General features: G+C 44.7%; 1 protein-coding gene across 2 annotated transcripts in view; it reads right to left on the minus strand.

Moving 5' to 3' along the window:
- Positions 1–13903, minus strand: part of RUNDC3B (RUN domain containing 3B) — a 355495-nt gene that overhangs the window by 203300 nt on the left and 138292 nt on the right. For both annotated transcript variants that reach the window (XM_077490856.1, XM_077490857.1), the window contains exon 2: positions 1423–1538. In XM_077490856.1, coding sequence (XP_077346982.1) covers positions 1423–1538 — 116 coding nt within the window. The remainder of the gene's footprint in view (positions 1–1422; positions 1539–13903) is intronic.

Here is a 13903-nt window from a genome sequence, read left to right on the forward strand (position 1 = left end):
CATAGTGTGAACCGAGGCTTAATGCATCTATGGAAAATAGTGCAGTACTCCAATCTAATCCTTACTTTATGCATTTACTATGTGCAAACAATGAAAACACATATCCACTATATTACCAAAAGTATTGTGAAGCCTGCCTTTACACGCACATGAACTTTAATGGCATCCCAGTCTTAGTCTGTAGGGTTCAATATTGACTTGCCCCAACCTTTGCAGCTATAACAGCTTCAACTCTTCTGGGAATTTCATACTCCCAACTTGTAGAAACAGTTTGGGGATGGCCCCCTCCTGTTCCAAAATGACTGTGCACCAGTGCAAAAAGCAAGGTCTATAAAGACATGGATGAGCGAGTTTGGGGTGAAGAAACTTGACTGACCTGCACAGGCCTTCATTATCCAACATCAGTGCCTGACCTCATGAATGCGCTTCTGGATGAATGGTCAAAAATTCCCATAGACACACTCCTAAACCTTGTGGACAGCCTTCCCAGAAGAGTTGAAGCTGTTATAGATGCAAAGGGTGGGCCAACTCAATGCCCTGTACACACGGTCGGAAATTCCAACGGAAAAGGTTTGATCGGATTATATTGTCGGAAAATCCAATCGTGTGTGGCCTCTATCGGCCTTTTTCCGTCGGAAATTCAGACAAAAAAATCCAATCAGACTTTTTCTGATCGTTTGTAGAGAATTCCGACGGACAAAGTGCCACAATGTTCATATTAAATTACAAGACCAAAGCTATTGGCTACTAGTCCCGTCGTACGCAACAAACGTCGCCACGTTCTGAACGATCGGATTTTCCGACAACTTTGTCCTACCGTGTTTATGCAACAGTTTCAAACGGATTTTGTGGTCGGAATGTCCAACCGTGTGTACAGGGCATAAGTCTGGGATGCCATTAAAGTTCATGCGAGTGTAAAGACAGGTGTCCCAATACTTTTGGTAATATAGTGTTTATGTGTATGGCAAAAAAAAAAAAAAACGTTAAGTCCATATATTTCAATGAATAAACTTGTAATAAAATTAAGTAAATAGGTGGGAATGCTGCACTTTTTTCCATAGATGATGTTTGTAATAATTTTAGAATAAGTGGTGGCTGCTAGAAATAGAGAACAGATAGAATTAGTGCAAAAAAAAGATCCTGCGGGAGATTTTTCAATAATTCAATGCAAGACACAGGGGCTGCATGTGACAGAACATGAATTATCAATCAAAAACATTGACTGCTGAGTATAAATCCATTTTCCAATCAACACTGTGATGTATCAGAAGTGACAACCTTCCTAAGGATAGACCTGATAGGAAGCTCCCCAGCCAACTGTGCTCAACTGGTAGTATAATTTATGTTCAGTTGTAATGAGCAACAACAAGCAGCATGTCTTTGAACAGCGGGATAGGATTTGAGATGAGGATTACTTGTTACCTTTCAGGCGATGGCTTAGGATCTGCTCCAAAATAGAGGCAAAGTTTAGAAATTCAGGTGCAGAATCGTCAATGGTTTCAAAGCACGATCGGTCAATCAGGGTCTTGACAGAGAATCTGCAACACAGGGAGCACATCCCAGTTACACACACTATACAAATCTAAATAAAACTTAAACGCAATTTCTGCCCTGTTGGCAACACCAAAGTTCTTTCATTTTTCATTTTAAGAACTGCGACCATAAAAATTATTGTATTTTGATACCAGAGTGCGGTTAATAATTGTAAAGATAGTATTCTGTATATACATCCCTTTATTTGTATTGTTCTCCCCATTTACAGGAACAGCAAGCTGACCAGCAAAATTGACAGGGGTGAAAGTGGTTTTAAACTTCCCCAAAAACATTTAAAAACATAACTTCTATTATCTTTCTGTGTTCTTAGTTTTTTACATTAAAAGGAGAAATTTGGGGCTATGAAACAACACAAACATCCATGCTCACTTCTAAGCTGCAACATTGGTGTCCCATGTTGGCCCTAACTAAGCGATCATATGACCGTTGATTGCTCAGTTCTCAGTCTGCTTAGGGTGGAGAGCAGTTATTTGGAGCCTCCAACACCACAGTGGGGAGGGGGCAGAAGCGGCTGGTTTTGGCTCTTAGCTGGATGCTCAGAAGTGGAGTCAGGCAGATAGATTCCAGAAATATTGTTGGGATCCTTCCAGACCCCGGAGCAGCTATTCCATGAGCTGTTGTTCAGCTGACTCTGGGTCACAGAAGAACAAAAGTAAGTGCACTCCTCTGAACCTCAAGAAAAGTAAAAGCCCTTTTAAACTATCCTCTTAAAAGAAAAAAATGGCTTGTTGATCCTGCCATTTATTAGGGCTTCTTCCTCCTTTGTGGCAACGAACTGCAGGCTCATAGAGCCTCTGCAGTATTTCCTCCACAGTATGCATGTTCTCCTTTAGGTAAGTAAGTTGTGTATTACTTATTAGACATGGCTTAGTTCTTAGGTTTTATGACCATGTTTCTTGGTACAGCCCAGCAATGCCTGAGTCAGGGGCTAGTAAAGCCATCGCACTCCTACATCACTTCAGTTATTATTCATCACCACCCAGGACATTGCTTGGCTGTAGAAGAAGAAACGCAGTCACGTGACCCAAGAAATTAATGTAAAAATAACACATTATAAAGTTTTGTGTACTGATCTGATCTGAATGAGGTGCCCTTGGTTCTGCAGCCTCCTTGAATACTCACGTCACATCTCTCAGAAGGTTGCAGGACAAGGCACATAGAGTGGCCAGAGAGCTGCCTGTCTGAACCCAGAAGAGACAGCCAGCTGAAGAAGACCAGGATGGTGGCATGGGACCCGGGCTATGTCACCCAAACAGTGGATCGCCGTGGGAGTATGTGTTTTAAAGGTAACCTGACAATACAGGTAAAAGGGGGAAAATATACCATGGAGGAGACTTTATGTCTGTTGTATCATATATACAGCACAATATCAGCCCTCAAAATTTCCACTCGCCTGCTCGCATTAGGCGAGTGGAAATAAGCTGAGGGAGAGTGTGGAGCCACATCGGGGGGGGGTGGCAGGGTTGAATTCTCCTCTCAGCCTCTACCTCTTGTCATTCTCTTAGCAGGGCCTGGCATACAGTGGGAGTCAGCAAAGAACTAGATATGGTGGAGATGGGGCCGGGGGGGGGGGGGGGGGTTGGATTGGGGGTAGGCGGGGGAGGTATGGGCGGGAGCTACCAATCTTTACTTTTCCTCTTAACAAGCTGGTGATTGGTTGCTTGGACTGCCTAATTAATTTTGGCAGCTTATGCTCCCCTGTCCAGTGCTGCACTCTGCTGTAAGTCTCACTTTCTCCCAAATCAGTGAAAGTGTCATTCATTGGTTTTCATTTTTTGAAATATATATATCTATATATATATATATATATATGTACAGTGCCAATAGTAGTCAATCATATTTTATCCTAAGGCTTCATGTACACGGGATGTTTTACAACCTGCCTGAACAATTTAACTTGACAGATTGTAAACGACGCTTAAAAATATGAATACCGTATATACTCGAGTATAGGTCGATCCGAATATAAGCCGAGGCCCCTAATTTACCACAAACAAAATGGGAAAACTTATTGACTCGTGTATAAGCCGAGGGTGAGACATGCCTGTCCATCCCTGTGTGTCTGTCCATCCCTGTGTGTCCGTCCATCCCTGTGTGTCCGTCCATCCCTGTGTGTCCGTCCATCCCTGTGTGTCCGTCCATCCCTGTGTGTCCGTCCATCCCTGTGTGTCCGTCCATCCCTGTGTGTCCGTCCATCCCTGTGTGTCCGTCCATCCCTGTGTGTCCGTCCATCCCTGTGTGTCCGTCCATCCCTGTGTCCTGTGCCTTTGTCCTTCTGCAGCCTGTGTCGATCTGCATGTAAAAACATGCCAGGATTGCCGAACCTCTTCTTGTCTGTGACAGACGGCGGCCATTCCACTGTTCAAAAGCCGTAGGCGGAACACTCAATTTCCGTAGTACGAGGATGAGCGGATGTCCGTGATAGGCGGACCACTGACTGCTGGGAAATTGAGTGTTCCGCCTATCACAGACGGAGGCGCGGCTTTTGAATTGTGGAATGGCCGCCGTCTGTCTGCTCGACACGCTGATCGGGTAGACAGACGGCGGTGACTCGAGTATAAGCCGAGGGGGGCACTTTCAGCCTCAAAAAAGGGGCTGAAAATCTCGGCTTATACTCGAGTATATACGGTATTCTGAACTCAACTGCCTAGAAACTACTTTAAACGACCCTGTGTACATTTACTGATAAGATAACAGAGGAGAGTTCAGGGGCAGCAGAAAAAAAAATGTTCAACTGCTCCTAAACGTCCGTTTACCATCAGCAGTGTACTATTTTATCAGTCAGATCAATGAAATATGCTTTATGCTAATATTTTTAAAAGTTATTTATTTTTGTAACTTAATTCTGCATAAAACATTTAACAGTGTAATTTCGTGAGATAATTTCCGGGGTCATGTTTAGGGGTGGGGTCAGGAAGGGGTTGGGTGGGGTAACGGGTGGCGAGAAACTCTTAGACCCCTTTTCCCTTTCACCCCACAGGTAAAACGCCCCAATTTTTAGCTGTGTTTTACCGCCGGATTTGCGGCGCATTTCGGCCGCTAGCGGGGCGCTTTTACCTCCTGCTAGCGGCCGAGAAAGGGTTAAAACTGCCAGCAATACGCCGCAAAAGCGGCGTTTTGCTGGCGGAATTACAGCGGTGCCCCATTGATTTCAATGGGGAGCAGCGGTGGAGGAGCGGTAAACACACCGCTCCAAAGAAGCTGCTGACAGGACTTTTCCCTGACGTCCTGCCAGCGCACTGCTGTAGTGTGAAAGCCCTCGGGCTTTCACACTACAGACAAAGGTGCAGCTTTTTAGGGTGGATTGCGGGCGCTATTTCTAACGCTATATCGCCTGCAAAACTCCCTGGTGTGAAAGGGGTGTTAAGGTCTGGCTAGTAGCTCAGGATTTGAAATTTGACAATACAATATAGTTCACAATAGTGCTCCTTTGAAGGCCAGCTGGATTAAATTTGCACTTTGTATTTTAGACACATTTTTATATATTTAAATACAGTAGAAAAAAAAATCAGGAATATAGAAATCAAGAAAAAATAAAATAGATAAAACTTTTTAACGGCAAAATACAAACATGAGAATAAAAGTACAAATAAATCAGCGAGTTAATAAAACAAATGGAGCGTTAAATCACGCTGAAAGTTCTAGCGGTGACATTTCCCAGCGGTACCTGATATACTCACATTCTTTTGTGTAATAAATGAAAAATAATTGAAAGTTGCAGAAAAGAGAACAGGATATATAAAACAATAGGTATGAATCACGTCTAGTTTGTGGTTCGTTTGGAAACCACTAAACCACAGGAGTTCTTGGAAATAAAAACAAAGACTTCAGGAATATTGTTGATTTAGATTTTTACTTTGTTAATACCTACATGGTTTATGTCTAAGATGTATGGATGAGGGGATGTCAGTTTTTGGACAACATGGGAGATCCATGGTTGGCCTTGAGCTGTGACAGGTATAGACTGATCTAGAATTGAAGTGCCACACCTCGATATCATAATCCAGATGCATATTGATTTGCAGCATTAAAAAGCCAACCGATTTTGTGGGCTACGGCTGGCCATAGACTAGTAGAATTGGATTCTCTATTTGTTAATGTAGTCAAATCAATGTTCGTTTCCAACTGTAGTGATGAGAAAATTCAAATGAGCATAACATTTTTTTCTGACATGTCTAATAGTGTATGTAGTTTTTGTTTGGGAAAGTTATTCATTCCCAAATTGAATGTTAACCACTTCAGCTCCGGACCAATAAACACCTTAAGGACCAGAGGTCTTTTTGCAATTTCGCACTGCGCTGCTTTAACTGGTAATTGCGCGGTCATGCAATATTGCACCCAAACGAAATTTGCGTCCTTTTCTTCCCACAAATAGAGCTTTCTTTTGATGGTATTTGATTGCCTCTGCGATTTTTTTTTTTTGCGATATAAATGGAAAAAGAGCGAAAATTTTGAAAAAAAAAGATATTTTCTTCTTTTTGTTATAAGAAAAATCGAATAAACTAAATTTTAGTCATACATTGAGGGCAAAATTTATTCAGCCACATGTCTTTAGTAAAAAAAATGTCAATAAGCGTATATTTTTTGGTTTGCGCAAAAGTTATAGCGTCTACAAACTAGAGTACATTTTCTGGAATTTACACAGCTTTTAATTTATGACTGCCGATCTCATTTCTTGAGGTGCTAAAATGGCAGGGCAGTACAAATCCCCCCCAAATGACCCCATTTTGGAAAGTAGACACCCCAAGGAAACTGCTGATGGGTATGTTGAGCCCATTGAATATTTTTTTTTTTTGTCCTAAGGGATTGAATAATGACAAAAAAAAAATAAAATTTTTTACAAAAAGTTGTCACTAAATGATATATTGCTCACACATGCCATGGTTATATGTGGAATTGCACCCCAAAATATATTCCGCTACTTCTCCCGAGTATGGGGATACCACGTGTGGGACTTTTTGGGAGTCTAGTCGCGCACGGCACCCCGAAAACCAATCACCACCTTCAGGATTTCTAAGGGTGCAAATTTTTGATTTAACTCCTCACTACCTATCACAGTTTCGAAGGCCATAAAATGCCAAAATAGCACAAAACCCCCCAAAATGACCCCATTTTGGAAAGTAGACTCCCCAAGCTATTTACTGAGAGGCATGTTGAGTCCATGGAATATTTTATATTTTGCCAAAAGTTGCGGGAATATTACAAACTTTTTTTTTTTTGCACAAAGTTGTCACTAAATGATATATTGCTCACACATGCTATGGGCAGAAGTCAAATTACACCCCAAAATAAATTCTGCTGCTTCTCCCGAGTACGGGGATACCACATGTGGGGGACTTTTTGGGAGCCTAGCCACGTACGGGACCCCGAAAACCAAGCACTGCCTTCCGGATTTGAATATAAAATGCTACCAAAAAACCTGTTAGCGATGGCAGGGATCAGGCCTGACTCTGAGATCGCTGCAGTTATGTGTTTAGTGTTTTGTAAGTGACAGTGATCGATCGATACTGCACTTGGGTGGGCTGGGCAGAGGGGCAAAACGCAGGTGCTAGCAGGTATTTGGGCTGATCCCGCTAACAATGCGTTTTTTTGGAACCCTAAACTGCTGGGGACGCTAGTATAGATCTGATCAGATATTGATCTGTTCAGATTCTATACCACTATGGGAGGTGTATGCTTTGCGTGTGGGTGTTAGCGGTACTGGCACTAACCTAGCGCTGCCTGGGGCGACGCAGACCCTGACCCTAAAACCTAATTGATATCACCCGCCGGGTGATCAGGGGGTTAAACCTTTATTGGGTAATAAATGGTGGGTGCCCTGATGCTATAAAAAACAAACTAACCAGAGTCACCCGTAACACTTATACAGTGATCAGTGGTGAAAGGGTTAACTAGGGGCAATCAGGGGGTTCAAATTTTTATTAGGCAGTATATGGGGGTCCCTGGCGCTATATAAAAACCTGACGGGGAACCTAAATAACTAACTGGCTAACCAGCGTCACCAGTGACACTTATACTGTGATCGCTGGTGAAAGGGGGTGAAAGGGTTAACTAGCAGCAATCAGGGGGTTAAAACCATTATTGGGTAGTATATCGGGGTACCTAGCGCTATAAAAACCTGGCGGTGAACCTAAAAAAATAACTAGCTACCTAGCGACACTAGCGACACTGATGCAGCGTTCAGAAAAATTATCGCTTAGTGACACTGGCAAAAGGGGGTGAAAGGGTTAACTAGCGGAAATCAGGGGGTTAAAACCATTATTGGGTAGTATATCGGGGTACCTAGCGCTATAAAAACCTGGCGGTGAACCTAAAAAAATAACTAGCTACCTAGCGACTGTAGCGACACTAATGCAGCGATCAGAAAAACGATCGCTTAGTGACACTGGCAAAAGGGGGTGAAAGGGTTAACTAGCGGCAATCAGGGGGTTAAAACCATTATTGGGTAGTATATCGGGGTACCTAGCGATATAAAAACCTGGCGTTGAACCTAAAAAAATAACTAGCTACCTAGCGACACATGCAGCGATCAGAAAAATGATCGCTTAGTGACACTGGCAAAAGGGGGTGAAAGGGTTAACTCTAGGGGCAATCAGGGGGTTAAATCTTTATTGGGGGGTGATAGGGGGCTACCCTGGACCTAACACTAACTGTCCTGACAGTTTTTACTGTCACAACTGACACTGAATGCATTGATCAGTAAAGAAATGATCAATGCAATCAGTGACACTGTGACTGGGGGGGGGGGGGGGCGGGGGGGGTCGGGGGGGGATCGGGGGGGGGTTTGTGTGCCTGTGTGTACCTACATGTCAGTGTAGTGTTGGTGCACACTTACTATTAGTCTTCTCCTCGTAGTCCGGTCAAAAAGACCGCCCCGAGGAGAATGACATCACTTCCTCCTTCCTGTGTAAACAATACACAGTGGGAGGAAGCTTCTCATTGGCCAGGAGCGATCCAGAGGGGGTGGCCGAAAACCAACGGCCATCCCCTCATCACGGAGCGCTCCTGGAGCGAACCGGACCGCCGTAACCAGCGGGAGGGGGTCCGATCGGACCCCCCACCCGCTGGAAGGCAATCACGTACATCTACGCGATTGTGCCTGCCTGTGCCATTGTGTTGACGTACATTGGCAATACGGCGGTCCTGAAGTGGTTAAAAACCTACGAAATTTTGACATTTTCCAACTAAATTCATCCAGTCATTGAACGTACTGAGAATTTTCATATGAACGTTCGTTTGCATATCTACTATTCTATGGCCAGCTTTATCCTTGGCCCCCCATGAGAGCTTAATAGAATGACCTATTAATATAACCTTGAATGTAATCAATAAATCCATAAAATCGAAACACAAAGATTATATATATATGCATGCAGTGGGGACAGAAAGTATTTAAATCCCCTTACATTTTTCACTCTTTGTTATATTGCAGCCATTTGCTAAAATCAAACACAGCTGGACTCAAATGAAGATGTAGAACCATCTCAAGGATGATCAGAAGAAATGGACAGCACCCGAGTTAAATAGGAGCGTCACAGCAAAGGGTCTGAATACATAGGACAGTGTGATATTTCAGTTTTTTTTTTTAACCACTTGCTTACTGGGCACTTAAACACCCTTCCTGACCAGACCAATTTTCAGCTTTTGGTGCTCTCACACTTTGAATGACAATTACTCAGTCATGCAACACTGTACCCAAATGAATTTTGTGTCCTTTTTTTCCCACAAATAGAGCTTTCTTTTGGTGGTATTTGATCACCTCTGGGGTTTTTATTTTTTGCGCTATAAATGAAAAAAGACCGAAAATTTTGAAAAAAACCGCATATTTCTTTGTTTCTGTGATAAAATTTTGCAAATTATAATTTTTTTTCCATAAATTTTGGCCACAATTTATACTGCTACATATCTTTGGTAAAAATAACCCAAATTAGTGGATATTATTTGGTCTTTGTGAAAGTTAGAGAGTCTACAAGCTGTGGTGCGAATCGCACAAAACTGATCACACCTGATGTACTGGTGGCCTATCTCACTTCTTGTGACCCGAACAAGTCAGGAAAGTACAAATACCCCTCAAATGACCCCTTTTTTGAAAGTAGACATTCCAAGGTATTTACTAAGATGCATGGTGAGGTTTTTGATGTTGTCATTTTTTTCCCACAATTCTTTGCAAAATGAAGATTTTTTTTTTTTTTTCTCACAAAATTTTCAATGTAATAGGTTATTTCTCTCACATGGCATGTGTATACTACAAATGACACCCCAAAATACGTTCTGCTACTCCTTCTGAGTATTACGATACCAAATGTGTGAGACTTTTACACAGCCTGGGCACATACAGAGGCCCAATATTGAAATAGCACCATCAGGCGTTCTAGGAGCATAAATTACACATTTCATTTCTCAACCACCTATTACATTTTTGAAGGCCCTGGAGCACCAGGACAATGGAAATGCCCACAAAGTGACCCCATTTTGGAAAGCTAACACCCCAACGTATAATCTATGAGGCATAATGAGTCGTTTGAATAGTTCATTTTTTTTCCAGAAGTTTTGGGAAAATGTGGAAAAAAAATGAAAACACATTTTTTTTTACGCAAAGTTGTCCATTTATAAGATATTTCCAACACATAGCATGTACATAGCAAAAATGACACCCCAAAATACGTTCTACTACTCCTCCTGAGTATAACGATACCAAATGTGTGAGACTTTTACACAGCCTGACCACATACAGAGGCCCAATATTGAAATAGCACCATCAGGCGTTCTAGGAGCATAAATTACACATCTTATTTCTCAACCACCTATTACAGTTTTGAAGGCCCTGGAGCACCAGGACAATGGAAATGCCCACAAAGTGACCCCACGTGGCACTGACAACACGTGGCACTGACGACACGTGGCACTGACAGATGGCACTGGAGGCAGATGGCACTGGGGGCTGACAGATGTCGCTGGCAGATGGCACTGGGGCTGGCAGATGGCACTGGCAGATGGTGCTGGCTATTTGCTCTAGCTAATTGCTCTGGCAAATGGGGCTGGCAGATGGCACTGCGGCTGGCAGATGGCACTGGCAGGTGGCACTGGCGCTGGCAGGTGGCGCTGGCAGGTGGCACTGACGGCACTGGGGCTGACGGCACTAGGGCTGGCAGGTGGCACTGGCAGGTGGCACTGGCAGGTGGCACTGGCACGTGGCACTGGGGCTTACGGCACTGGGGCTGACGGATGGCACTGGCGCTGGCAGGTGGCACTGGTGCTGGCAGGTGGCACTGGCAGGTGGCACTGGTGGCACTGGCGGCACTGGGGCTGACGGGTGGCACTGGCGCTGGCAGGTGGCACTGGCACTGGCGGCACTGGGGCTGGCGGCACAGGGGCTGACGGATGGCACTGGCGCTGGCAGGTGGCACTGGTGCTGGCAGGTGGCACTGGCAGGTGGCACTGGCGCTGACAGCACTGGCGCTGAAGGCACTGGGGCTGACGGATGGCACTGGTGCTGGCAGGTGGCACAGGTGCTGGCAGGTGGCACTGGTGCTGGCAGGTGGCACTGGCACTGGCAGGTGGCACTGGCGGCACTGGGGCTGACGGCACTGGGGCTGGCGCTGGCAGGTGGCACTGGCGCTGGCGCTGGCAGGTGGCACTGGCACTACTGGCAGATGGCACTGGGGCTGACAGATGGCACTGGCACTGGGGCTGACAGATGGCACTGGGGCTGACTTACAGATCGCTCTCCCTCCTCACACGCTGTCTCTGTGTGAGGAGGGAGAGACACGGCAATGGGAGATGATCTCATATGTTTACATATGAGATCATCTCCCATTGGCAGCTGCGATCGCGCTGTGAACGGCCGCTTTGATTGGCCGTTCACGGTGATCTGTATTTGCCTGTCTCCGGGAGACACGGCGAATACAAAACTTCCGCGATGGCCAGGCGAAGGAACCCGCCTGCTCTACGGCCGTCATTCGGCTATAGGGCGGGCGGGAGGTGGTTAATAAACCTGCAAAAATGTCAACAATTCTGTGTTTTTCTGTCAATATGGGGTGCTGTGTGTACATTAATGAGGAAAATGAATGAACTTAAATGGTTTTAGCAAATGACTGCAATATAACAGAGTGAAAAATTTAAGGGGGTCTGAATACTTTCCGCCCCCACTGTGTGTGTGTGTGTGTGTGTGTGTGTGTGTGTGTGTGTGTGTGTGTGTGTGTGTGTATATACACACACATACATACATACATATATACACACACACACATACATATATATACATACATATATATATACACATACATATATGTATCACTCGGCCCCGCGCCCAGGCGCGCCACGTCATTGGATGTGATTGACAGCAGCGCGAGCAGATGGCTGTCCTGCTTTCAATCCATCCACTCTAGCCAATTAACGGCCAAGGTGAGTGGCGAAGAGGATGTCGGGGGCGAGCGCGGGACTTTTGAGGGGTCAGGCAAGTAAAACGGGGGGGCTGGGGGAGCCGGCATCGTCAGATGTTTTTTCACCTTAATGCATAGAATGCATTAAGGTGAAAAAACGTTTACCTTTACAACCCCTTTAAGTTCCCTTTCTTCCCCATTATGATGCTCAGTTTGAACTTCAGCAAGTCGTCTTCACCACATCTAGATGCCTAAATGCATTGAAATGCTGCCATGCGATTGGCTGATTAACAATTTGTGTTACTAAGCAAGTTAACAGGTGTACCTAATAAAATGACCGTTGAGTGAATACATACACAGTGAGGGGAAAAAGTATTTAATCCCCTGATTTTGTACATTTGCCCAATGACAAAGAAATTAAGTCTATAAATTTAATGGTAGGTTTATTTTAACAGTGACAGAATACCGTATATACTCGAGTATAAGCCGAGATTTTCAGCCACTTTTTTTAGGCTGAAAGTGCCCCCCTCGGCTTATGCTCGAGTCACCACCGTCTGCCTACCCGATCAGCGTGTCGTGCAGACAGACGGCGGCCATTCCACTATTCAAAAGCCGCGCCTCCCTGTCTGTGATAGGCGGAACACTCAATTTCCCAGCAGTCAGTGGTCCGCCTATCGCGGACATCCGCTCATCCTCATACTACGGACGAGGATGAGAGGATGTCCGTGATAGGCGGAACACTGACTGCTGGGAAATTGAGTGTTCCGCCTATCACAGACGGAGGCGCGGCTTTTGAACAGTGGAATGGCCGCCGTCTGTCACAGACGAGGAGGAGAGGTGCGGCGATCCTGGCATGGCCGCCGTATGTTTTTACATGCAGATTGCTGCAGAAGGACAAAGAGGCTGCAGATTGGCACACGGAGGCATGCACAGAACACAGGTAGGCTGCAATGATCACAGGGATGGACACAGGGATGGACACAGTGATGGACACAGGGATGGACACAGTGATGGACAGGCATGTCTCACCCTCGGCTTATACACGAGTCAATAAGTTTTCCCATTTTTTTTGTGGTAAATTAGGGGCCTCGGCTTATATTCGGATCGACCTATACTCGAGTATATACGGTAACAACAAAAATATCCAGAAAAAAACGCAATTCAAAAAAGTTATAAATTGATTTGCATTTTAATGAGTAAAATAAGTATTTGATCCCCTATCAATCAGCGCCCTCCGTTATATAAGAACTGTCAGGAGAAGACAAGCCTGAAGGGCCTGGTATGGAATTTCGTGGGACCCCCACGCATTTTTTTTTCCTTAATTTTTATTTTTCTTAATGCTAACATGACCTGTGTGCAAACAGCCTTAAAAAAAAAGACATAGAAATGAACCAAAAAAAAAAAGGCAAGTTGAGAGGTGCGCCTGTTCAACTTATGCAAATGCATCTACGTGGCTTGACATTTACTAAGATTTTGCCGGCGCAGTGAACCAAAGCACTTGAACATGCGCAAATGCCGCTTGCGCATGCGCGGTGCATAAATTGACCTCGTGCAGTTCCAAGGGTATTTGCAGGAGCAGCAAGCTTAAAGTTACTTTTCCATTTTATTTTGGGCATATTTGTTACTTGGACAGTTAGAACTATACTTCCTCACATCACCCCCATAATATTGGCAATTCCACCTTCTTTTAATTCTGAGTTGAATAATGCATGCGCCAGGTCTATAGCGGCGATCTGTGATCTCACGGATCGCCGCCTCCTGTGCGCCGGCATGCTAATAGTAAATGGGGAATTGCGCTGCATTACAGGCGCAAATGCTTTGTGAATACGAAAACGGCCGTTGCGCATCTAAAAAAAATGGCCAAGAAATCATAAATTCTGCCAGGGTATGTAAAGTTATGAGCACAACCTTGAGGTTACAAGTAAGAGCTAGTTACAGCATGAAATGCGCCAGCTATTACTGTGCCT

The sequence above is a fragment of the Lithobates pipiens genome, unplaced genomic scaffold, assembly GCF_037356315.1.
Source record: "Lithobates pipiens isolate NorthernLeopardFrog02 unplaced genomic scaffold, aLitPip1_a1.2 Scaffold_19, whole genome shotgun sequence".
NCBI classification, from domain to species: Eukaryota; Metazoa; Chordata; class Amphibia; order Anura; family Ranidae; genus Lithobates; species Lithobates pipiens.